The 25,109-nt window shown below is 49.8% G+C and overlaps 1 protein-coding gene across 5 annotated transcripts in view; it reads left to right on the forward strand.

Annotated features, from left to right (window-relative positions):
- The window catches only part of SAMD4A (sterile alpha motif domain containing 4A), a 239,191-nt gene that overhangs the window by 198,297 nt on the left and 15,785 nt on the right, over positions 1 to 25,109 (forward strand). For all 5 annotated transcript variants that reach the window (XM_081228850.1, XM_081228853.1, XM_081228852.1 and 2 more), the window contains 6 exons: positions 204 to 290; positions 8,560 to 8,893; positions 11,132 to 11,217; positions 16,440 to 16,558; positions 20,867 to 21,068; positions 22,409 to 22,535. In XM_081228850.1, the coding sequence (XP_081084976.1) occupies positions 204 to 290; positions 8,560 to 8,893; positions 11,132 to 11,217; positions 16,440 to 16,558; positions 20,867 to 21,068; positions 22,409 to 22,535 (955 nt within the window). The remainder of the gene's footprint in view (positions 1 to 203; positions 291 to 8,559; positions 8,894 to 11,131; positions 11,218 to 16,439; positions 16,559 to 20,866; positions 21,069 to 22,408; positions 22,536 to 25,109) is intronic.

Genomic DNA, 25,109 nt, shown 5'->3' on the forward strand with positions numbered 1-25,109 from the left:
GATGATAATGGATATTGAGGAGTTATAATATTTAGTAAGAAGAGGTTGATGACAATGGATGTTGAAGAGAGAGACAAATGGATATTTACTAGTCTGCACACATGTGGGAACCAAGAAGGCAGTAAAGTACTAAATAGCTTCCAAGAATCTCTAAGCTGATGCTTAAAAATATGTTTTTAAATATAACTTTTACTTCATTATAGAATGTTACCAAAGGTGCAAGACACAAAATTGTCATCAGTATTCAGAAGCTCAAAGAGAGACAAAACCTCCTGAAGTCTTTGGAAAGGGTAAGTTATTACCGGGTGATGGACCCCTTCCACCTTCATCGTGGGAAATTGGGCCAAGGGAGATTCTCAGTTGAAAGTGTCATCAGCAGGTCTTGTAGAGAGTATCATGCTGTTTCCTTACCAAAGTCAGAAAAAAATGAAATGATTTTCAAGTGACGTTTCCTGGTTATACATGCTTCTGTGTAATCTAACCACTGAAATGTACTTATTCCCTGCCTCCAGGCATCCCACAACTGGCCATCCCAGAGCTCTGAGGAAATGTTTTATATATATTCCCTTCTGCCTTTTATATGTTTGTAGAGATGAAGGAGTGTTCAGCCCACAATTAGAGGCTGCAATCTTGACACATCAGTGTAGCGAACATACAGATGTGCTTCATTCCTGCTGTCCACCCAGGGAAGGATCTTATTTTGAGAAAAGCTGCCCCCAGAGTGGCAAACAGCAAGTAAACCCCAGGCTTCAACAGAGAGGATCAAAATCATTTGACAGACAGGCATGGTAGGCTCTCCAGAGAAAAATTTCAGACATTAACTTACCAGAATGGGTCCCTATGACTCTGACAGGAACCCTCTCAAAAGTGCACAGCGCTGAAAAAGAGTTTATTCCATTGTTAAAAGCAGTTTATTCGCTGCTACCATCCCTTTTTGTGTGCTGCCTAAGCATGTTCTCTTCCTGTCATTGTATCTGGATGTCACCATAGTAAGGATGTCATTTTTAGGGCTTGGTGACTTTATGAGTTCATCTAAGGTCCTAAAGAGGGCAGACCTTGTGAGCCAGTGCTGCCTCGGCCCCGGTGTGGAGATCCTTGTATACTGCTGTCGGGAGGCAGTTGGGAGTGGTGGGTGGGAAGGTACTGATATTTGCTGCCTTCAGAGCTTGAGTTGTAATCTCTTCCAGTAATCCCAGGGTGCCTTTGGAAGGGAGCAAAGTATGGAGGTAGGTGAGGCTAAAGCAAGTTTTGTAAGCACATAAACATTTTAATGTCATGGGAATTTTTTTTACCTTATTCACAAAGATGTGTGACAACATAAAATTATGCTGAATGCATATCTTATAAAATATAAAGTAGGGCCTCCCTGGTGGCGCAGTGGTTGAGAGTCCGCCTGCCGATGCAGGGGATACGGGTTCGTGCCCCGGTCTGGGAGGATCCCATATGCCGCGGAGCGGCTGGGCCCGTGAGCCATGGCCGCTGGGCCTGCGCATCCGGAGCCTGTGCTCCGCAACGGGAGAGGCCACAACAGTGAGAGGCCCGCATACCGCAAAAAGAAAAAAATATATATATATATAAAGTAATATGTAGTTACAGAATATACATCTTTATAAGGAAGGTGGGTTTTTAAACCTCTGGATGGATAGAGAGAGGCTACACTCATAGGCGCCTCCTTGATGAAAGGCCTGTTCTTAATTAAAGTGCATCACAAATGACAAGTAACCTATCCAAGTGACCTTGAAGTTGTTGTTGTTGTTCTTAATTTTATATCAACTCCTTTACCAGGCAGTTTGTCTAACGGAGTGAGTACTGCCGTTTTTATATAACTGTTCTCTTTGGGAGAACATTCAACAGGCCAGTTTTCTCCTTATCTGTTAAAAAGCACAGAAAACATTTTACATAAGGATTAGATTGCTAAGCATTCTGGTGACAGAGCGATGTTTTCCGCACTTATTTCTGGAGCATCCTTCGAGAACTCATCCATATCCTCTTGTCACTGAGGATATGCACCCGCCTGGGGGACAGAGATGGAGCTGCTGTCGGCTGCACTCCATGCAACACTGGACCAAATCAGCACGTGGAAACACAAGGGCAGCAAGGTGGCTCGGGCGGCCCTCACGTGCCACTGACTTCCTATCTAGCCTGTCATAAGTCCGTGACACTTTCTGTGTCCTATATTTCACACCTAGAATAATGTTGACTCCACACAAAGACCTTCTCCCTGGGTCACTGGACTGGGAATGTTAAAAAGATGACAGGGCTTCCCTGGTGGCGCAGTGGTTGAGAGTCCGCCTGCCGATGCAGGGGACGCGGGTTCGTGCCCCGGTCCGGGAAGATCCCACATTCCGCGGAGCGGCTGGGCCCGTGAGCCATGGCCTCTGGGCCCGCGCGTCCGGAGCCTGTGCTCCACAACGGGAGAGGCCACAACAGTGAGAGGCCCGCGTACCGCAAAAAAAAAAAAAAAAAAAAAAAAGATGACAGCTGTAATACAGAGTCTGAAAGCAGCTACTGGCCAAGCAGAAAGCATGGTGAGTTTACTCGGTGTGACTTCCTTGAGGACGGAAGCTGTGGATCACCACGTTGGGCTTGCTTGGGAACACCCGAGTCCAGACCCCTGCGAGCTTGTCCCTTCAGGAGCTGATGGCCTGGGGGTGGGAGTGCAGCTCTCCTCAGCATCCACTGAGGACTCAGCCCCTGGCCCTGTTCCCTCTTCTCTGGGAGCCGCACCTCTCCCGCTCTGCCAGGGAGAGGGTTGTCGGTAACCGGTTCCCACATAGGCCACCAGCGACAGGCTCCAATCAGCCATTTCTCTGACATTCCAGACATCCTCAGCTGATTATGCTGTTGGAAACGCTGTCATCATGCCCTTGCCTCCTATGGCATTCTTACCTCACATAGAACCCAGAGGTTTCTAAGGAGATGGCCGGGACCCGCCCGTGGCTAGTTCACAATCAGCAGCCACTGCAGATAAGCTCTAGGTCCAGAGCACTTCTGCTCAGTTACTGAACACTGACTAACCAGCTGCCTTGGACTAGATTTCCCCCGTCCACTGGAGGCTCACCGTGAGGAACCGGTGGTTCCCACCCTCGGGGAGCTCGGGACACGAGGTACCACAGATAGATGTGTAGTGGTGCTCTCAGAATCCAGCGTGATCCGCGTCCTCGCTGAGGCTGGTGGGGACGTCTTCCTGGGATGAAACAGACCACTCCACCACGGTGAGGATGGAAAGCAGAGGGGAGCCAGTGCTGGCGGGAGGACTCGCTGGGAATCCGTGGCCAGTGGTGGGCCCCTGAGCCAGGGCAGGGGCCGTGACGGTGGAGAAGGATGAGAGGGTCAGTTAGCGGGAGTCTGGGCATTGGCAGGAGGTGTGGGCTTGGGTGTCATGCCATTTGGGAACTGAAAATAGAGGAGGAGCTATAGTGTGGGAGAAATGGAGTTGAGTTTGGCAGGTGCAGTCTGAGGTGCCTGGGGGAACACCCAGGCAGAAACGGCAAGTCAGTGTCCAGGAGAACAAGTCTAGAGTCCACAAGGCGAGGAAAGGCTCAGCTGTGGGTCGTTTGTGTGTGGATGGTCGTTGGTACCCCCAGAAGTGTGTGGCGAGTGGTAAGAGCCGAGAACAGACCCTGGGTGGGGAGCGGCAGAGGACATGGAGGGGCCAAACAGCAACAGACCCCCGAGGGTCAGAGAGTGAAGGAGCGACCCTGGAGGGGTCACATCCCATGAGGACTGTCACTGCCCCCTGGAAGTGGCCACCAGCAGCTCACCGGTAGCCGTGATGAGTAGGGTTTCAGAGAGATGGGAGGGGAAGCAGAAACCCAAGAACCGGGGAGCGTGAAAGGATATCGAGGCTGTGGGGTCAGGCAGTGTAGACTTCTCAAGGTATTTGGTAGAAAAGGAAAAGGGAAGATTAGAATGGTCACTAGGGCAGATTTTCCAGCATTTATCTTTAATAATGAAAATGTTTCCACGTGCTTTTATTTACTGTCTTTTTTCAACTGACTCCCAAATGATGAAGCTGAACCATTCTCTGAGCCTGGGAACCTGGCCTGGAGAAAGGAAACACACACACACACACACACACTCAAACACACTCACTCTCACACACTCACACTCACACACACTTGTGCACTCATATACACACACACATACACTCACACGTGCACTCACACACTCATGTGCTCACACACACTCACACTCACTCAAACACACTCACTCTCACACACTCACACTCACACACTCACACTCACACTCACACACACACACTTCTGTGTTCCCGCTGCTCCCTGTCCTGGCAGTATCCTCGCGCTGCATGGGTCCCGGTAACTGTAAGCATCTTAGGGCAAAGATTCTCTCATATTTGTTTTTAGACCCCCAGTGTCTGACAGTGCCCGGCCCGTAGGGAGAATACAGTTAAGTAGATGCAGGAGTGCTATCTGTTGGGTGAGGAGTCCAGTTCTTCTCCCACAGAGAGAAGGAAGAGCCGTGGGAAGTTACATAAGTGCCGGGGCCGCCACTGGCAGCCAAAGCTCTCGCTTGCAGATGACGTGCAACTTGTGTCTGTTACATGCCCCTAGAGAGGCTCTGAACCAGTCTTCCTCCAAGACCCAAGAAATCCAGGCCAGGAAGGCTGGGATCATCAGATTGTAGCCTCCTTCCCACTTGTCGGCCCTGAGCTGTACCTACCTGAGTGGACTGCTGTGCAGGAAGGACCAGCCTTCCCACTTCTGCTCGCACGTGAGCTCCTTGGCTCCACACGGGAGTTAACAGGCAGCTTTGCTTCTTTTTGTGTTCACAACACAGGATTATATTTATGGTATGAAGGATCAGTAGAGACTTGGGCTGCTTCCCTGTTTTTGTCAACATGGAGAATTCATTCCCACAGCCAGTCGAGGGTACAGGATTGAGCTAGCTTCCTTCTCAGCTTGGGCCCTCAGTGCTAAGTTCTAGACTTTACTCTGAGGAGTCAGGAACGTAACCGGATGGTCATAGTGCCACCCCGCGGAGGCTGGCATAAGCAGGAGTATTGCCATCTGGTCACAAGCCAGGTGTTGTCTTTGAGACAGTGGCTTTGAAGTCAAAACAGAAGTCAAACAAAGCATGATTCCTGGTTGTGATATTTTCAGAAAGTGTCCAATGTTATTCATTATGTTTATGGTTTCCTTCTTGGTGTAGCTGTCCCCAGTAGAATAAGATCTGAACTTGGGACAAGAATATGCTCCCTGTTTGAAGCAGTTCAGCTCTTAGCATAACCCAGGTCTCCTTCCCCATCACTGAGTAACTACAGAAGCCTTCATGCCATGTGACGAGAGCAGACAAGGTTTCAGTGGCAGTTGACAGAGTATCACAAGTGTGCATTAGCTTCCCTCAGTGGTAGCTGCCACGTGGGATGGCACAGCAGGGGTACATGTGGTCACCCAGAGGGGCCTGCCAGCTCCGCCTGCCCAGCCTGCTTTCATGGGGAAGCCTCATCCCTTCTCTCTCCTCTCCCTTCCCCTCCTCAGTCAGGGCTGACCTTCCACACCCAGGTGCTGGCTGGGCGGCTGGCAGAAACTGGAGGACCTCGAGGCAGGGGTCGCCCAGTTGGCACACAGTTTGGTCAGAAAAGGCTGCAGGGGCTCTCCTGGCATAGGTCAGCTAGCTTGCCTCCCTGTGTCATGCCCTGATAGATCACCAGGTCCAAAGTCAAGGAACCAGTCACGTGACGGCATCAGACTCTGGGAAAGGGCTGGTCCAGCCCGGGCAGTGGGAAAACTGGGAATGACCAGGAGCGTCCTGACTCACGCATCAGGCTGGCAGACACAGGCTGCAGGCTGGTCTCACCACACACAGCCCTCTCTGCCAGGTTTAGAAGGAAGAGGGTAGACTCTCAGAAGTCTGCCTCTTTAAAAGGAAAATGGGATTCTCTCCCCTGAAATAGGCCGGATAGTGGCCCTGGCCAGGTTTGAGACAGTTCTGGTGGCTACTTAACATTTCACTTCCCTCCGAATCCCTGGGTGCCAACTAGGCCGAGGCACAGTTCAGGCTCTGCTTCCAACCCACGAACAAAGCAGGTTCCCGCCAGCGACGGGGCAGGCTGTCGGTGTTTTGCTGCCCAGAACTGAAACATGCCTGTCCAAGGCTGCGCCCTCAGATTTCCTCTTTCTAACTGATTGATGGGCAGTCTGGGTGTAGAAATGATCACGTTCCATGAGCCTGTGTTCCTTGATATCATCAAGCAATTTTTCTTGGTAAGAGAGGATCCTTGCTATTCTGGGCTCTCAGAAGATTAAATACTTCATTGGTAATCAGGGCCCTGATAGTCACGGTCCTTCCCGGGTCCCGGGCAGAGGTCTCCTGCATAAGCATTGGGCAGCACTGTGGCAAGGCAGGTCCACCCACCACACCAGGGAAGACCCTCCAACCCCTGACCTCCAGCCCCAAGCATCTGAGCCTGTTCTGCGCCTCTGTGAGCACCTGGCAAACAGATAGATGTCTATCAGAATCAACTTTCATTCCTTTTCTAATAAATAATGCCCAGGATATAAAACTCTATGTATAGGAGGATCTAATTTTATTATATAAAGTCATGTATGTATTACAGACAACTATATACATTACAGGCATACCTCACTTTGTTGCACTTCACACATACTGCCTTTTGCTTTTTTCTTTTTAACAAACTGAAGGTTTGTGGCAGCTCTGAGTTGAACGAGGCTTTTGGGGACATTTTTCCAACAGCATTTGCTTATTACTTCATGTCTCTATGTCACATTTTGGTAATTCTCACAATATTTCAAACTTTTTCATTATTATTATATTTGTTATGGTGATCTGTGATCTTTGATGTTACTATTGCAAAAAAAATTATGACTCGTTAAAGACTCTGGTCATGGCTAGCATTATTTAGCAATGAAGTCTTTTTTTTAAAAAAAGATTTCTATTTTATTTATTTATTTTTTGGCTGTGTTGGGTCTTCATTGCTGCGCACGGGCTTTCTCTAGTTGTGGTGAGCAGGGGCTACTCTTTGTTGCGGTGCGCGGGCTTCTTATTGCGGTGGCTTCTCTTGCTGCGGAGCACGGGCTCTAGGTGCGCGGGCTCAGTAGTTGTGGCTTGTGGGCTCTAGAGCGCAGGCTCCGTAGTTGTGGCGCACGGGCTTAGTTGCTCCACGGCATGTGGGATCTTCCCGGACCAGGGCTCGAACCTGTGTCTCCTGCATTGGCAGGCAGATTCCTAACCACTGTGCCACCAGGGAAGCCCCAATAAGTATTTTTTAATTAAGGTATGTACGTTGTCTTTTTTAGACATAATGCTATCGAATATTTAATAGACTATAGTGTAGTGTAAACATAACGTTGATATACAAGAGAAAACAAAAAAAATTTGTGTGACTTGTTTTATTGAGATAACTGGTTTATTGAGGTAGTTGGGAACCAAACCCGGAATATGTCCAAGGTCTGCCTGTATACTATATACAGCTCTCATCTCATGTAGAAGAAATTCTTGCGTCCCTGCCCCGGACTGCTGACTCCTACACTCAGGCCCCCTTGGCTCCTTGGACCTCATTTTCCACCCCCTCCCCTCCCTGACCCCGTTCTACCCCAGCCTCCTTGCTGTTCCTCACACACTCCAGGCTCCCACCTCAGTGCCTGTGCCCTCTGCCTGGAGCGCTCTTTCCCGGGAACCTGCAGCTCAGGCTCAACTGGGTTCCTGCTCCAATGTCACCCCGTCACAGAGCTTCCCCTCCCAGCAGCCCTGCCCTGTGCCTTAGTCTCTAGCATGACGAATGTTCATCTCATGGCAGGATGTGAACTCCCTGAGGGAACCCTACTGGCCTTCCCGCCATATCCCCATGCCTAGCCCAGTGCACAGCAGGTCAGAGCACCCAAAACATACCTATAGATTTAACAAAGAAGCACATAACACTGAAACCTGCAGCTTTACAAATATTAACATCATCACAACCACCTGATGAGGCAGGTCCTACTGTAAACTTCATTTTATCCACAGGGAAACTGAGGTACAAAGAGGTTAAGTCATTTACCCAAGGTCACCCAGCAGTGTCAGAATTCAAACGCAGGCATCTGTCCTAGAGTCTGTGCTTTTAACCACTGCCTGTGTTGCCTGTATCATGCGCTGAATGAAGGTGTGAATTAGCGTGTTCCTTCATCTAAAACAAATCACACGCAGGTCAGGAAGCCACCATGTGACCCTGTATAACTTTGTTATACAGCTTCTAAAGTGTGTGAATGTAAACTAAATAAATGCATTTTAAAGAAAGGCATTGAGGAAGCCAGGGAAGGAAATGTACCAAAATCATTTTAGTGATCATCACTAGATAGTGGGATTTTAAAGTGATCATATTTTCCTCGCTATACCTGTATGTATTTTCCAAGTTTTCTACCTGGGCTAACAATAGAATGATTCAGTTTTAAATGGTTGCTCTTCCAAAGAACATTCTAATGAAGGGGTCAGCAGCCCTGAGCCCTGCGTGGGAACAGCTCGGGGAAGAGGCGGGGCGGCATGGAGGAGGGTCACCCAGTTCCTGACCCTCATGGAGGTCTTCTCCCTCTGACCATCCAGGACATCATCGAGGGGGGCAACCTGCGCATCCCCCTCCAGGAGCTGCACCAAATGATCCTGACTCCCATCAAAGCCTACAGCTCCCCGAGCGCCACCCCCGAGGCTCGCCGCCGGGAGTCCCAGGCCTCACACCCTCCTTCGCTGATGGGCCCGGAGAGCCAGAGCCCCGACTGCAAAGACAGCGCCGCGGCCGCGGGAGCCACGGCCACTGCCTCGGCTGGGGCCAGTGGCGGGCTCCAACCGCACCAGCTGAGCAGCTGTGACGGGGAGCTGGCTGTCACCCCCCTGCCAGAGGGGGATCTCCCTGGGCAGTTCACACGTGTCATGGGGAAAGGTAGGACCCGATTCTCCCGCCTCCCCTTTCCTCTTCTCGACACCACTGACCAGAGCTCCCAGTCCCCGAGGACCTTCCCCAGGGTGCTAGGCGAACTACCAGAGTACATGTCATTAGCCCATTTTACAGACGAGGAAAGTGCGGCCCGGAGAGGTTCAGGTGTTTGGATCTGAATTCCAAGCTCTCTGATCCCCAAAGGCGTCTTCCCTCCCCCTGGCTCCCTTCTCTCCCGCTTCCTCAGACCAGGGCCTGCTGGGCCCTGCTAGCGGAGCACTCACTGGGCCTTTGGACGCTCAGGCTGAAGGCAGCCTTCCCACGGGCCGCAGAAGGTGCCACATCCACGCGGTGTGTGTCTGTAAGGCAGCATAGAATTCCCACATGGTCCTTTGGGTAAGAGCGCCCCTTCTGCCTGTGACTGCCCTGTGCCCGGCCCTTATGCACATATCCTTGACCCTGTCTGACACTAGAATAATTTGTGCTTGATGGGGTATTTCTCAAAAAGTCTCGATTATTTTTAAAATGTAGTGAATACCAGTACTTTTCCTTTGGGAAGGGGAAACAAGTTTTTTCTCTTCCACTGTGCAATATTTCAGACCATTTAAAACTGGGTTCTAACGAAAAGGACAGCTGAATCTTACAGGTGCAGTGAGATACTCCGTGTAGTACACGTCCTTAAAAAGACTTAAATCTGTAGAAATCTGGCTCAGAGGAGATGGTTTGTAGCATCCCTTGGAGCTGAAATGCCAGTAGCTTCCTGGTCAGGGTGGGTCCCGCCACCTTCTCACTCTCCCCCACCCCCAAGTGGGCTCTTCGCTGTGTGGATTAGAGCAGATGGCCCCGTGGGTGGAGGTACAGGTGGGCGTGGTTATCTGAGAGTGTGGTACGTCACCCCCGTTCCCTGTGACAAGACCATGTGGGCTCTGCCCTCAGGGGACTCGCAGTCCTCTGACATGGTGTCTTTTTAAAATTTAACTACTTTCAAATAAATTATAAAATTAATTCATGCTCTACATAAAAAATCAAAGCTAAACAAAATAGTGAAAGGTGAAAAATATGCCCACGTCCACCCCAGGCCCTGCCATCTTCGTCCTCAGAGGTAATCACTCTAAACGGTGCAGAATATCCCTTCAGAAACATTATAATCATATACAAGCACATGAGCATCCTTTTTACACACACACAGGTCTTGCTTACATGTTTCTCTGCGGCTTGTTTTTTTTTACATTATATGCTTTCAGTATTTCTAGCAATACAAAAGCACCACCTCATTCTTTTTGAAAGGCTGCGTACTATTCCCCTGTGTTCATAAACCATAATTTAACAGGGCCACAATGGACACTGAGATGGTTTCCATGTTTTGTTATTACCAACAATGCTATACTGAAAATCTATGTGAAACGGTATAAATGGGATTCTATGACAGATTCATTATGCAGGATTAGGGAGAGAAAGGAATCCTGATGCCCGGTTTCAAGCTTCATGGCGAGGCATTTTTACTTCTCACTGACGTCTTTGTCCAACCATCTCCACCTGGCCTTCTAAACGTTCCCATCAAAATCAGAGCATCAGGACCTCTAGGATGAGAATAGAATGGGCTACACTAGCGTGGCCATGACCTGTCCGGGGGGGTTGTATCCTCCACCTGCAGACTAGCTCTGCTCTGTCTCTACGAGAACTTCCTGGAGTGTGTAGGTGTGCATGTATCAATGTGGGTGTCGCTTTGAGAAAATCACCCTCCTGTGATTGAGTAGCAGGCTCCCTGCTCATGTGCGTGCCCACACACCTGACATCCTACAAGACGTGCCAGCCTCACTCCTCCAAATGAGATGTGCGGCTCATTCATAAAATTATGGCTCTTGCTCTCTGATAAGGGCTGATGGTCTTTAATGCCTTTAAAGTCCCTCTCAAAAGGAACCTCTTTCAAAGACAGGGCTCCGATGCTGCTGCATTCTTCCTCTCCCAGAGTGGGCAGGGTTGCAGAAGGCTTAATATAGAATGGTATGCGTGGAATTAACCAAAGGGGCTTCTGGAGGCAAGGGCTCCTGTGGTGACCAAGCCTTTGACTTCAGTGGAATGAGGAGCCTCTTGGCCTTTTTTGTGTACGTGACATAAACCCACAGTCACACATACCTCTCAAAATATTGGTCCTGAAAGGAAATCAGAGGTAGATCTCAGAGGTCAGGATGGGTGTACATTTCTCTAATTCACCTTCCCTTTTTTTTTTTTCTTAATTCCCAGTGTGCACACAGCTCTTGGTCTCCAGACCCGACGAGGAGAATATAAGTTCCTATTTACAGCTCATAGACAAGTGTCTAATCCATGAGGTGAGTAGTGACAGGTTTCACGAAATTGCTTTTTGTCATTGCTTAAAAGTGGTTCTCAGAATTTCTGTGGTGTGATCATTTGGGTCTCCAACACCTTGTGTTTGAGTGGGGGGGGGGCGGTCATTAATAATAGCTTGGCAGAACTTGGCTGTGGTGGCTTCAAACCTAAACGCAGCTTGTGTATTACTCTGGGGTCCAAAGATTCACCTGGACTGAGCTCTGACTTGGGGGCAAATGCCTGAGAGAAACGTCTGGCTCCAGAAGCCTGCCCGAGGGACCAAGCCTGGGGTGGCCGACCACAGTCCTGCCACCTAGCCCCGGGGGTGTGGAAACATTTTCCCTTTGAGCTCAGGAAAATTGGAGGAGGGCGGGGAGAAAAGGAGAGCGTTCAGAAGAAATAATGTGTGTCCGTGTGTATGTTGTATGTGGTTTGGTGGTTATTCTGCTGTATTTTGACTTGTGATTCTTATAAGAATTGTTTTTATTTTTTTTAATTTTTATTGGAGTATAGTTGATTTACAATGTTGCATTAGTTTCTGCTGTACAGCAAAGTGAATCAGCTACACATATACATACATCCACTCTTTTTTAGATTCTTTTCCCATAGAGGTCATTACAGAGTATTGCGTAGAGTTCCCTGTGCTATGCAGCAGGTCCTTATTAGCCATCTATTTTATATAGAGTAGTGTGTCTATGTCAGTCCCAATATCTCCCAATTTATCCCTCCCCCCAACCCCGCTTTCCCCCTTGGTAACCGTAAGTTTTGTTTTTTTTTATATCTGTGACTCTGTTTCTGTTTTATAAATAAGTTCATCTATACATTTTTTTTTAGATTCCACATATAAGTGATAACATACGATATTTGTCTTTCTCTCTCTGACTTACTTCACTCAGTGTGACAATCTCTAGATAACCTCCACCCAAACTCCCACTCACCCTTTTCAATGTCCAATCCTGACACTGCTCTCATTTGGGCCAGCAAAAAAACAATAGGAAGGAGAGAAGACAAGAATAGGGGATGGATTTTAGAGCTCATTCATTCTGTAGATACTTATTAAGCACCTAGGTCCTGCCCCTGGCTAGGGAGCTTCCTGTGGGAGGGGAGTGGGTGAGACAAAAGGAAAACAGGTCACCACACATATGACAATAAGGCCACCTCCGAGGAACTGGAGCCCAGGAGGTGTGGCGGGTACCTACCCAGAGCCCAGAGACACTCCATCCAAGCTAGACCTGAAAGGCGAGCAGAATCTTAGTGGGAAAGTCTTGGTCCGTGAGGAAGCGGAAGAGAGCAGTCAGGCAGAGGGAGCAGCGCTTGGAGGGGCGGAGGATGCTTGGAGTAGGCTTCAGCAGGGTCTGATCAGGGGAGCATTTACATTTCTGGAAAAGCAAACCGGAACCCTGCTTCCTCTCCCACACCCACGCTCGGCACTGAGCCTTGAAGGTACTGGAGGACAAGTTCCCTCCCACCTCGCCTCCAGTCTACTGAGCCCAGGAGACAAAGTAACGAGTCCTCCAGCTGCCTCCGTTGGATGGTGCAGTAGCTTCCTAATTGGTCCACGCCAGCCCCGACGCTGTGGCCTGGTGCTTCTCCCTTTCCTGCCGTCGTGCATGCCCTCCCTGGGCATCCTGGCTCTCCTTTCTGTGTCTTTCCCCTTTTCCTCCCTGGAGCTCCAAGTGACAGGTGCCAGGGTGGCCCCGTGTGGGCTCATCTCCCCTGACTGCAGTGGAGGGGGTGCGTCATTGACGGGAGTCACGGGCAGAAAGGAGCTTGTGCCCTGTCTGCTTGCCTGCATTCGTGTCAGGATGGAGGGGCCTGCTCTCTGCTTCGGGAGGGAAAATGGTGTGTGAGGCTTTTTATGATTTGAGTTTGAGTAGAGGAAACACGTTTGAATAATTTTACACAGCCTCGGGTTATTCTGTGCATGCAGAACCCACCCTCCCTGCAAGGCCCTGTCGAGGCACAGCCTCCATCCGGACTGAAGACTCACTGGGGCTCCGAGACACAGGGCTCCCTTTCACAGCCCGATCTTGCTGTTCTTTAGCCAGTGGATGGGAGGGTGTTGACTGCAGAGACACCTTCCTTCCTCCCCAGGGACAAAGGAGCCAACTCCCTAGAGGAGTAAAAGGACAGGAAAGTTCTGAGTCTTATTTCTGAGACCAGTCGCTTCGTCTCCTGGACTATAAGCCCAGGCTTCTCACCTCCTTGCCGTCTTGAGAAGGTTCTGGGAAGACGAGCTCTTGCCCCCTTTATGACCCTTGTAATCCAGCCACAAGAGCTGTAGGACACATCTTCATCCAGACAGACATATGGGTCTGGGCCTGACAGGGACAGAGAACTCAGAAGTGGCTGGCCGGCTGTGTCTGGGCATTCTGGAGTGTGGAGTCTTCCTTCCCCTCCAGCCCCCGAGGAAGCTGCTGCCAGCGCAACCCAGAGCTGCCTGGCGCGGGCTGAGGTGAGGCACTGGCATCCCAGCCGATAGCAGAGCTCCCACAACTGAGTGCTATTTGCAGGCACACACAGCCCTCAGAAATCACTCATTACCAGCCATGGTCTAGCTGCTCTCCAGGCCTCCCAGCTGCAGCTCCCAGGACTGAGAGGAACAGCCACATACTCAGCACTCCTAAGGGGCCCGTTCCCTTCTGCAGCCCCAACTATGTGAGCCTGTTGCCCCGCGGCTGAGTGGATGAGCTGACCTCTCTGAGGGGGCATAAACATTTCCATCTTCTTGGGTACTCTTTGCCACCGTGGGAGATGTCACATATGAACCAGTGTCCCTGGAAGCACTTTGAATGCACATCTGTAAAGTGAGCCATATACTCCTTTGTCACTTGGAAACTCAGGTGGGCTCCAGACCAGCTCAATGTTGTAGTTTTGAGACCTCGAAGTCATTGGTTGGAGTTTAAGGCCGTGGTTAAATACCAAACCTTATGAATGTGATGGACATTCATATGCCGCCACCAAAGGGCTGGTCCATGCAACCGAAAAACCTAGTCAGGTGTCTGTGGGCAGCACACAGTGAACCATGACGAAGAGCCAGGCATGTTCTGAGTATTCTAAGTGCCCTTCGTGTGTGAATTTCATTTAATCCTTATAAGATCCCTTTGATGACGTATTATTAACCTGAGGTTTTAGAAGGAGCTGAGTCTCAGGTAGAGTAACTTGCATAAAGATGTGCAGGGGGGGCTTCCCTGGTGGCGCCGTGGTTGAGAGTCCGCCTGCCAATGCAGGGGACGTGGGTTCGTGCCCCGGTCCGGGAGGATCCCACATGGAGTGGCTGGGCCCGTGAGCCATGGCCGCTGAGTCTGCGCGTCCAGAGCCTGTGCTCCGCAATGGGAGAGGCCACAACAGTGAGAGGCCCGCGTGCCGCAAAAAAAAAAAAAAAAAAAAAAAAAAAACATGTGCAGGGATTCAAGCCCTGCCCATTTGCATCCAGAGGCTTCCACTGACCCACTGGGCTGGACTCTCCTCTCCTCCCCGAGTCATCTTGGCCAGCGCACCTGCATCTTGTGTCCTCACTGAATAAGCTGGTCAGAAGCAGAATCTACCCATCCCTTTATTAGTCTAGCAGAAATGCTTGACTTTTGCAGTTTTTGGAGCTATTCCTATATAGCTGGACACTCACTGAGCATCACCAGCAAGTGAGAGGGACCACAGAGGAGAACCACATCCTCACCTTTTAGCCGTGAGACCCTCCACCATGCACCTTAAGGCGTGTCAGCACATTTTTCTCTAACGGGGCACTGAGTGCCTGCTGGGGAAGTCCTTCTTGATGACTGTGCTCAGTGGCGTCTGGCTAAGGTCAGCCAGGAGGAAGGGGTTTGCAAGTCGTCAGTAGCTTTTCCACAATATGACTAACGTCTTCTTGCTTTTGTTCACATAACTCTCCTGGGTTCAGGTCCTTAAAGATGAAATGTCATTGGAAGAAAATAAAGCTGTCATTTTTTTCTGTCTGTTTAAGGAATCTGTTTCCTTTATGGGAAACAGACATATAGTCTGTTACTCTAAGTATTCATTTATTTCTGCTTAAAGTATTTCATGCTTTATTGACAGAACTACTTGGGTATGGTATCTCCATCACTGTTATTGCTAATCAGTCAGATCCGGTGGATTTATGACAGTGCGTGGACCACAGTTCTAGGCACTTGACAGGGGTTTCCTATATTGCATGTGTGGTCCTCACCATCTAGAATACTACATGGCCATGGCCTATCTGCAGCAGAATTCCCAGGGCACTTGCTGCAAACACAAACCCCCTAGACTCCTCTCCATATCTATGAAATCAGGCTCTGGTGGGGAGAGGAGGTTCAGAAATCTGCATTTTAACAGTATCCTGGGGGGATCCTAATATATCATGAATTTGAGAGTCCCCGCCTTGGGGTCTCATAGCCCCTGTGAAGTCCTTCCCTGGGCTTCGCTTGAGTACATAGACTGTACACACAAAGACACATGATATAGGTGAGAGTGCATTACGTATGGAGCAGTAGTAGGTAAAGCAACCCCAAACACCGATTTTACTAGAAAAGACTTGAGAAGGCATCAGATCTACCCATTTTCCTAAACCTTAGACAAAATTTAGGTGAGGAATGGTGCACTGGGGTTATGTAGAGCATGGGGCCCTTTAACTGGAGATTTCTCAGCAGAGGCCAGACACGCCGAGCGTACATTCCCTTTTCTGAAGCCCCACAGACCACTCCAGGGTGAACACACACCGTCAAGCAGATTGATTTTTTGGAGTGGTTTAGCATTTCCATGGATTATGAAAATGCCTGTAAAAGCCCTAGTAGTCAAAAATCAATTTTGCAATTCATTCTTGGTTAATAAACAGAGTCCAGAGTGGAGTCAGGGGAAGGTGGAAAGTGGGTATGGATCTGCCAGAAATGCAACCAAAATCGAGGTTGTCAAAAGCTTAATGCGGGGCTTCCCTGGTGGCGCAGTGGTTGAGAGTCCGCCTGCCGATGCAAGGGAGACGGAGGCCCACGTACCACAAAAAAAAAAAAAAGAAAGCTTAATGCATGTACCTTACCAGGCACCTCCAATGTCAAATAACTTGAATTTTCAGTACAGGCAGTGCCCAAATAAAACTGACTGCTGTTTGGAGCAGGTTGGAAACAAGGTGAAGAAAAGGCAGCTGCAGGACTCCGATGTTTCCCCGATTAATCGCGTGTTTCTCCCTCTAATGCCAGGCTGCGTCACCCATTAAAAAGTCTTGTTTGTTTTGCAGGCATTTACAGAGACACAGAAAAAACGATTGTTGTCATGGAAACAGCAGGTGCAGAAGCTCTTTCGGTCTTTCCCTCGGAAAACCCTTCTAGACATATCAGGATATCGACAGCAAAGAAAGTATGTTGGAATTTCAGCCTTTGTACTGCATGGTGGTTCCAGTACCTCACTGTCTGCTTAGGTTCCAGGGGCAGGACTACACAGGGCATCATCCCTTGTTTATCTGGGCGCCCTATGACAAGTCCAGATCGCATTCCTTAAACAGGTGGGGTTGGGAAAAAGCTGTAGAGGGAAAGAATTCCCAGAGGAAGAGCTGAATGTGATCTGTGGCAACTCAGTTTACATGGTCAAAATGACGGTATGAGTCTGGATGGGCATCGAGTGGGGAGTGGGTATGATTTAATGAATGCCCACAAAACACCTGGTGGTTTATCCACAACAGGGGGCTCTGAAAGGACACAAACGGGTTGTTCTCTCCGCACCTTAAGTGGTAGTGTAATTTTTTCTCCCTTCTGGCTGCAGACAAGCTAATTATAGTTGGTGGCAGGGTGAAGAGCCCAGTGCTAGTCTATTTTGGTCTGAGCTGCAATCTAAGAGTGGAGCCGTACCATTCTTGATTTTTCATAGTACTTCAGCTTCTTGGATGCAGTTAAAAATAAGCCTCGTTGTACTTTAGAATCCATTACCTTAATCTGGTTTTAAATTGAGGAATCTAATTGCATATTAAAAGTGAATTACAGTGACAATCTGGGGGAGGAATCACGGGGAGGGGTACAGTGAAGCCTTGAACAATGACAGGGAGTTTGGGGGAGACAAGGGAATGCCGATGATGCAGATATGCTGAAAAATCAACATTCTATTTTACTTTTTTCAACATGAGCAGATTAAATACTCATTTTTTTCGCTTGCACCTAGCAAGTTCTGAGTTCATTTCTCAGTGCATATGTAGAAGCTCTGTCTGTGTTAAAATGTTGGGCATTTATTTGCATAAGTGTGCCTTGAAACATCACTGTTTTATAAATTACTTCAGGGAGATAAGGCCAGTTGGAATTTGTGAAAAGTCTTCATTGAAGATTAATGTAAAAATTGAAGTGTTATCATATTCCAGCATATATAGCACAGCTATTTATTAAACAAACATTTAGCATGTACTTTGTGCCAAGTGGGTATCCAAGCACTTAAGAAGATTAATACATTTAATCCTTGCAACAGCCATGTGAGGTAGAGGTGCTATTATCAACCCCAATTTACAGAAGAGTTGGGAGGCAATGGCATCCGGGATTTGGACCAGGCCGGCCAGCGTCAGCTCCAGAGTCAGTGCTCTTAACCACTGCGGTTGCCGGGCAGCTCTCCTGGTCCCCGGAGGATGTGCAGAAAAGACAGTCAGACAAAACAATACTCTATTGCCAGCTCCTTGGCCCCAAGCCTCCCTGGAGGGTTGGGCTGGACCACCTGTGCACCCTGAGGATTCCTGGGGGCCCAGATGAAAGGCGAGGCCTGCTCCTTAGCCTTCTTCCCTGGGGCTGCCCCCTTCCCAGGCTCTCCCTCTTCTCGTAAGGTGAGCAAAACCCCCAAGAAAGAGGAGGAAGATCCGGACCCCTCTTGCAACACCAGGCGCTTGGGAGACAAGTTCCAACAGGAGGAAGGAATTCAGAAGTTGAAGATGAAAACAGAGCTTTCAAGCTCTTTGCTCTTCCCCCCCACAAAGTGCCATCCGCTGCTTCTGTCTGCCCTGCTCTGTCCTTGGTCCACATCACTGTTCCCCTTAACCTTGACTCCTCTACAGTGTTATTAACTGATGCTTGAATTGGGCTAACCCAAGGTTTGCCAGATTGGTCCTCCTTTTATTGATTAGATCAGAATGAATTCAGTCATCAATTATGGATGTTCAACTGGAAGTTGCTGAAGCTCCAGAAAATAACTCATTCTCATAAATATTACCTCTGGGATCTTTTCATGCTATTAATTTGCTTTGAAGACCTGTTTTTCCCATAATACAAAGGTAACTACAGCCCAGGCCCTCCTTGAATTACCACAAATCCCAAATTAATTGGTTCTTATTAATGTTATTTGATCAGTCTTTTCATGCATTTCAAGGAAATGAACTCAGTTGGTTAGATTCAGGAAAGCACAGAAAGACACAGATGGGCAGAGCTAGAGAATGAGAAACGAAAACTCACGTTTGTCACTTTGTTCTCTCCCTAGAAAGAATGATTATTTCATTAAGCCTCGTGATCTTAAGTGACTTAAGCTTTCACTCTGGTTACCAGCAGTGGCAACCCTCAATAAGCCTGACTTTGTAATAACCAAGTTTAGGACACCATGGTGAGATCCACCGTCATTCGACGGCCTAACCAAATTCTCCCCTCCATCCGGCCTATCCCCAAATTGTTCTGGGCTCTACCAGCTCTGTGAATGCTAACTTTAGGAGTCCACGTTTCTCCCGTGACTAAATGTCCCATTACAGAATCCTCTGCCTACATTATATTGCTTAAGAATATAGTCTTGCCTGCCTGGAAGCACAAATCATTTTAGCATCACTCGCTGACTGCTCTGTTTTGCATATGAAATAACTTTTAAAAAATCCAACCAAAAAGGAAGATGAGCAAAAAAGCTGTCTGCACTAAATAAGGAAAAATCTTCGGAGAATACTAAATCATCATACCAGGTGGCCAAAATTCTGACTCCAAAAACCAAAGGACTAGTTTTCATAGTTTAAAAAACAACCCCCCCCCAAAAAAAAAACAGCCCCCTGATCCTTGTGTCCACCTGTCACATGTTGTCCATACTCCAGAGGGGTCTATTCCATCCCTTGAGATTACTTCGACTCCTCTGGGCCCGAATTTCTTCTTTCAAACCAAACATTTTAAACCTTAGTAAAAGGAGAATGGGAGAAAGAATGAGATAAACCAAGAGCCCTAGAACCCGTGAGTGTCCTTCTCACCACGTGTACATGAGCCTCTGACTGGAATCGGGAACCATTCTTTTGGGTCACAAAAGCCTAGAAGTGGAAAAACATAGCCCAGAAATCAGTTGCCACCAGCTCACCGTGGCATTCTCTTCCCTGCTCCCCCCCCCACCCCCAGGAAATTTAGGAATTCGAAGGAAGAGACACTTTCTGAGATCAACTGTGCTGATGACTTAGATGCTCCACCCCACCACACACACGCGCGTGTGCACGCACACACACACACACACACACACACACAAACACCCCTTTCTCCCTCAGGAAATAACTGTTTTGCAGCACCTCCCCTCCCCATCATCTGGTTAAACTACGTCAGCCCTGTCTCCTGGAGTCTCCACACAGGCTTGGTACAAACCTCCCCTGTGTGGCTGGGAAAGCAAGTCTATTCCATCTTGTGGCCATCGGAGGTAAAGCATTTTGACTGAAACATCGGTGAATGACTAAAGCTGACTCTTCTTGGAAAGAATGTGCTGGTTCCTGAAACCCTGCTGGCTGCTGTGCACCCTCCCAGAAATTGAGGCCTGCTGGAGAGGACGAGTTCTTCAGCACTGAGCTCACCAGACCAGTGGGAGCACGGTGTCCGAGCATGATGCCACGGGTCCACAGCCGCCTCCCTGCGTGGACCCAGGCGAAGCCTGTGACCTCCGGGTCTTTCTGTGGGGAGGGCCTGAGGAGTGGGGAACAGTCGGTGTCCTAGGTCCAGAGTGATTGCAAACATCATCATCTTCCTTCTCATATCCCTCCTCTTCACCTGGAGTCAGAGCCCTAGACATGGGGTCAGCTCTCCCATTTGGAGAGGTGATTATAATGCCAGAGACTCACTCATTTGTTCACTCCACCTGCATTTACTGCCAGGAGCTGATCCAGGCAGGAGGGACCTGCAGGATTGATAAGGACAGACACCATCCTTTTTCTCATGGAGCTTACGTCCTAGTGGGGCTCAGAGGCCACTCCTTCCAAGTCTGCTGGACAGACAGACATCAGAACCGGACTGTGGTCTGAAGGAAGGGGCACAGATCCTGGCTCTGCCGCTTTCTTACTGTGTGGCCTCTTGACGGGAACGCGAGTGCTCAAGGCCCGTGACACGGTGGAAGAAGGCTGTAGAGCACACGGGTTAACCTTCTGGGCTCGTATTCCTGCACTGCCCGCCAATGGCTGTGTGACCTTTGAGAAATGATTAAGCTCTCTGTTTTACTTCTCCAGCTGTAAATGGAGGTAGAGTGCCTACTTCATAGGATTGTCGTGAGGATTGAAGAATCAACATCAAAGTCCCAGGGCGGTGCACGTGATGTTAGCTCTCAGATGTTAGCTGTCATTTAGTCATAGAACCCTGACCCCCGTAGACCTCATAATGGTCAACATGTGAGCAGACCCCAAGGAGGCATCCTGCTGGCAGCCCGGGGGTTGGGAAGGGCTGAGGGTGACTGACGGCCCCTGTTCTTTCCTCTTGGCTCTCACAGCCGCGGCTTCGGGCAGTCCAACTCCCTCCCGACGGCTGGCTCTGTGGGCGGCGGCATGGGCAGACGGAACCCACGCCAGTACCAGATCCCCTCCCGGAACGTCCCTTCCGCCCGCCTTGGCCTCCTGGGCACCAGCGGATTCGTCAGCTCCACCCAGCGCAACACCGCAGCCAACCCCACCATCATGAAACAAGGAAGACAGGTCTGCTCGGCCCCGGGGAGGAGGGTGGGCAGGCCCAGCTCAGGGCTTGAGGCTCCGGACGTCCCCCCAGGCAACCCCAAGGCGAGAGGAGAGGCCCAGGGGGGCTAGACTGAGGACAGTTGTCCCTGTGGCTCAGAGGTCGTTTGCACTGTTTCTCGGGAAGACAAAGCGAGGCCACAGCAGCAACTGGGTTCGTGGGGATTTGTTTAGGCTGCCCCATGACCGCCTTAACCTTGGGGGCCCTGCACACGGGGGGCCTTTAGGAAGAAATGCAAGACCTGTTTCTTCTTTGCCTTGATCCTTGACCTGCCCCAGCAGATACCACTGCCTTCCAAATTTGGCTTCCAGAGCATCTAAGGGCTTTCTTAGCCTTTTTATCTGAGGCAAATAGCTCCTTTGTCATGGTCCCAGCTGTGGTGGAGAACCCACAGGAAGGAGCCTGAGAAAGGCTGTCAGAGGGAGAATTGAAACATTCTCAGGCAGTCAAGGCCAGGCTGCCCAGAGATTCTCGCCGTGGGATATAGAGCCACAACCTCTGTCCCCTGGGTCCTCGTCCCAGTACTCCCACCCTCCCACCCAGCACCTCCCACCTGTGTAGCCCCTGCTTTGTGGGGACTCTGCAGGTCGGGGCTGGGGTTAGAGGGACACCAAGTGAGTCTGAGGTTCTGGGTTGTCACGAGAAACTAAGGGATGAGAGCTTGATTTAAAAACAGGAAACAGTTCCTGGCAAGACAGGCAGGATTCACTCCCCCCAGGGAAGCAGCACAGGGTAGGAAAAAGTCCCACTCTCTGACCATTGTGGGAAGCCCCCAGATGGGTCCAAGAGGAAATCACTGCTAGGACACCCGCGTAATAATAAACACACAAGCTGAGTTGTGCCAGCTCTTTGCCAGCTGAGAGGTTCTTTTTTCTCCTCCTTGCTTTGTAGTAAATTGTAAGACTCTCGCAGAGAAAATCAAATGAGAGCCCTGAAATAGTTTGTGCTCTTCGTTGCAGACATTTATAGAACTCCCCCCATTTCCTAGAAAAGTGATAGGAAAAGCAAAGGCAACAGAAGGGATAAAAAGAGTTTTGGAGCTAGCAAGGGAGATTGGTGTCCAGATTAAGCTGAGGCTTAGAGAGGAGGCTGGGGCTGAGGACGTTTCACCGGGGGGGAAGGGGGGGATTGAACGGAATCAAAAGCCCCTCTCTCTAAGTAAGCAGATGGATTGCGCTGGCCTATAAGCCCTTTCCCAGAAGTTAGCAGAGAGTCCTCCCAGGGTACTTGCCTCCTGGATTCTGGCTGGGGCCCCCCCCCAGGTGTCCGGACTAACGGGTTCTGCTTTCGTGTTTCTCCCTAGAACCTCTGGTTCGCCAACCCCGGGGGCAGCAATAGCATGCCAAGCCGCACCCACAGCTCAGTCCAAAGGACCCGCTCGCTGCCTGTGCACACTTCGCCACAGAATATGCTGATGTTCCAGCAGCCAGGTAGGACCCGGCCCTCCATCCCTCGCTCTCCTCTCGGGGAGGCCAGGTCGCCAAAATAGATGCCCCAGTGAACCCAGGCAGAAAGTGCTTAGCCTCAACTGTCACCGTGCATTCTTTTGAGCTTATAGAAGCCTTTCCTTTTTTAAACGGTGCCTTGCCAGTGTGAATAGCGGCTGGTTGGCTGGGAGCCAGCACACGGAGCTCGAGTTGGTTGCGATCTGTTGGGGGTGTTTTTGATCCTAGTTATATTTCTAGATTGATGCACCCAGAGATATTACTGGGGAGTTTTCAGGGGGGAGTTGGGAGGCGTTTCATGGGTTGCGTGTGTGTCGTTGGTATATACGTGGGGGAATGTGTAGATAGTGAGACAGAGGAAGAAAACTTGACAGTGCTGATGCTGAGACACCTCTCCCTGGTTTGGGAGTTCCTTGCACACGTGACCGCTGATCCAGCCATCTTCCCTTTACTTGGTTAAAGAGCAGCTTGGTGCACCTCATGTCAATTTCACCTTTGACCACGCCTCCTCAAACAGAGTAGCCAGAATTACATACAGCCAACAGATGCCTGCACGTTTTTCTGTGCAGACGGTGACCTCTTAGACTCCATGAGTAATGCAAAGCCCCGCAAGCAATTACTACATGGGTTGCACCTAGAGGAAGGTCCTCACCCTGGGTAGACGTGCTCTGTACCATGTCTTATAGGAGTTTGAGGGGAAATGTCACTGTGGCCTGGGTGGGCAAGGAAGCTTCTTAGAGCCATAGGTGAGCTTCAGGGAGCAGAGGGTGAAGGGATGGAAAGAGGAGGGTGGAGTTCAAGCAGAAGGAGCTAAGAGAGCAAGACTGCAAGGGTATCAAGTCCCACAGCGAGTCCCACGGCGGCTCGGCAGAGGGGTCAGGCTGAAGTAGCAGCAAGTAGACCGAGGAAGCTGGAAAGACTGCAGCCAAAGGTGGGGCCCTGAATCCAAGGCCGAGGAGCTCAGACTTCAGCTGCTCTCAGTGGGGAATCGATAAAAGACTTGGAGCAGGGGCGTCAGACAGGGCTAAGCATGGAGGAGTGAAGGGAAGGCAGGCTGGAGGAGGAGAGGCCACCGAGGAGAAGGGCGGGGGCTGATAGCAGGGAGCCACCAGGGCATAAGGTATGTCAGGAAAGGACGGGACGTCCACATAGTCCAGAGGCTGGTTTAAAGTTGCTTCTTGACGGGCTTCCCTGGTGGCGCAGTGGTTGAGAGTCTGCCTGCCGATGCCGGGGACGCGGGTTCGTGCCCCGGTCCGGGAAGATCCCGCGTGCCACGGAGCGGCTGGGCCCGTGAGCCATGGCCGCTGAGCCTGCACGTCCGGAGCCTGTGCTCCACAACGGGAGAAGCCACAACAGTGAGAGGCCTGCGTACTGAAAAAAAAAAAAAAAAAAAAAAGTTGCTTCTTGACTTCTAGGACTCTATACCTATTTGTTCATTTTTGTTTTAAAGCTCCTTTTCTTCATTTTGATACTTGCTATTTTTCTTCCCAGGAAGAAATACTTGATAAAATTTGGGGGGTGTGAAGGCCTTCTCCCTGGGTCATTTAGTCCCAGCCTCTGTTTGCATGTAGAATTATGTATAATCCATTCCCAGTAAAAAGAGAATCTGGACAAGATTTGAAGACATACTGGGCACGAGACCTTTCACCTTAAATGAATAGTTCACCCTGACCTCAGCCCCAGGACTGCAGCCCAGCCACCGGGCAACCTCACGGGAGCCCTCGCTTAGCCAACCACTCTCTTCCAATCCTCACATACTTGTAGACTTCTCCATTCTTTCCTACCTCTTTTTTCCTCCCTGCAGCTCTCTTCCAAGTCCTCAGTCATCCTCTTTGTCCCCCATCTTAATTGGGCAGACCAGGCCCACCAGGAAGAGCTGGGTCCTCCCTGGGAGAAGAACCATTTGGGTCTGTTGATATGAATCTTCCATCTGCACTATGTTTCCCCTCTGCTGTTATACAGCAATGCTGAACAGTGGCTTATGCTCAGGTCAGCTATGACCCTAAGATTGTTTCCACCCTCTTCCCATGAAGCCTCTTGTTCCCATAGTTAAAGAATCAAATAATACCAAACAGCTTGTAAGAGAAAATGACTCCCCCTGCCCTCCCCTCCCAGCCCATAGTCCCATCTCCAGAAGCAGCACTTCCAACTGTTTTCAGTTTTCCTGGTAGTTATCTGCAGGTCTCTCAATAATGTTCTTCACATACTGGACTTAGAACTCTAGAACCCTTGGGTTATTGTTGTTGTTTTAATTAACCTCTCACCCGAGCATGACAAACCCACTTCCAGCAAGGCCCTGATGAGGCACGGCATTTCTAGTAACCACAGCACGGGGACAGGACTGCTCCATATTTCCTGATTGCAAATACCCTGGTTAGGGCTCAGCAGAAGCCACTCCTAAGTCCTGCCCAGCACCCTTGGCCCATGTGGGGTGGCTATTCCTGAGACATGGCCATGAAGGGCAAGGCAGGGCACAGCTGTGACCCAGGATCCCTGGCTAAAGGGAAAGCAGGCTGCAGAAAGTTCCTCCTCAGCCTTTGCATCTAGGGCCTGAGGGCC

This window comes from Mesoplodon bidens, assembly GCF_964165515.1.
Source record: "Mesoplodon bidens genome assembly, chromosome: 3".
Classification (NCBI taxonomy): Eukaryota; Metazoa; Chordata; class Mammalia; order Artiodactyla; family Ziphiidae; genus Mesoplodon; species Mesoplodon bidens.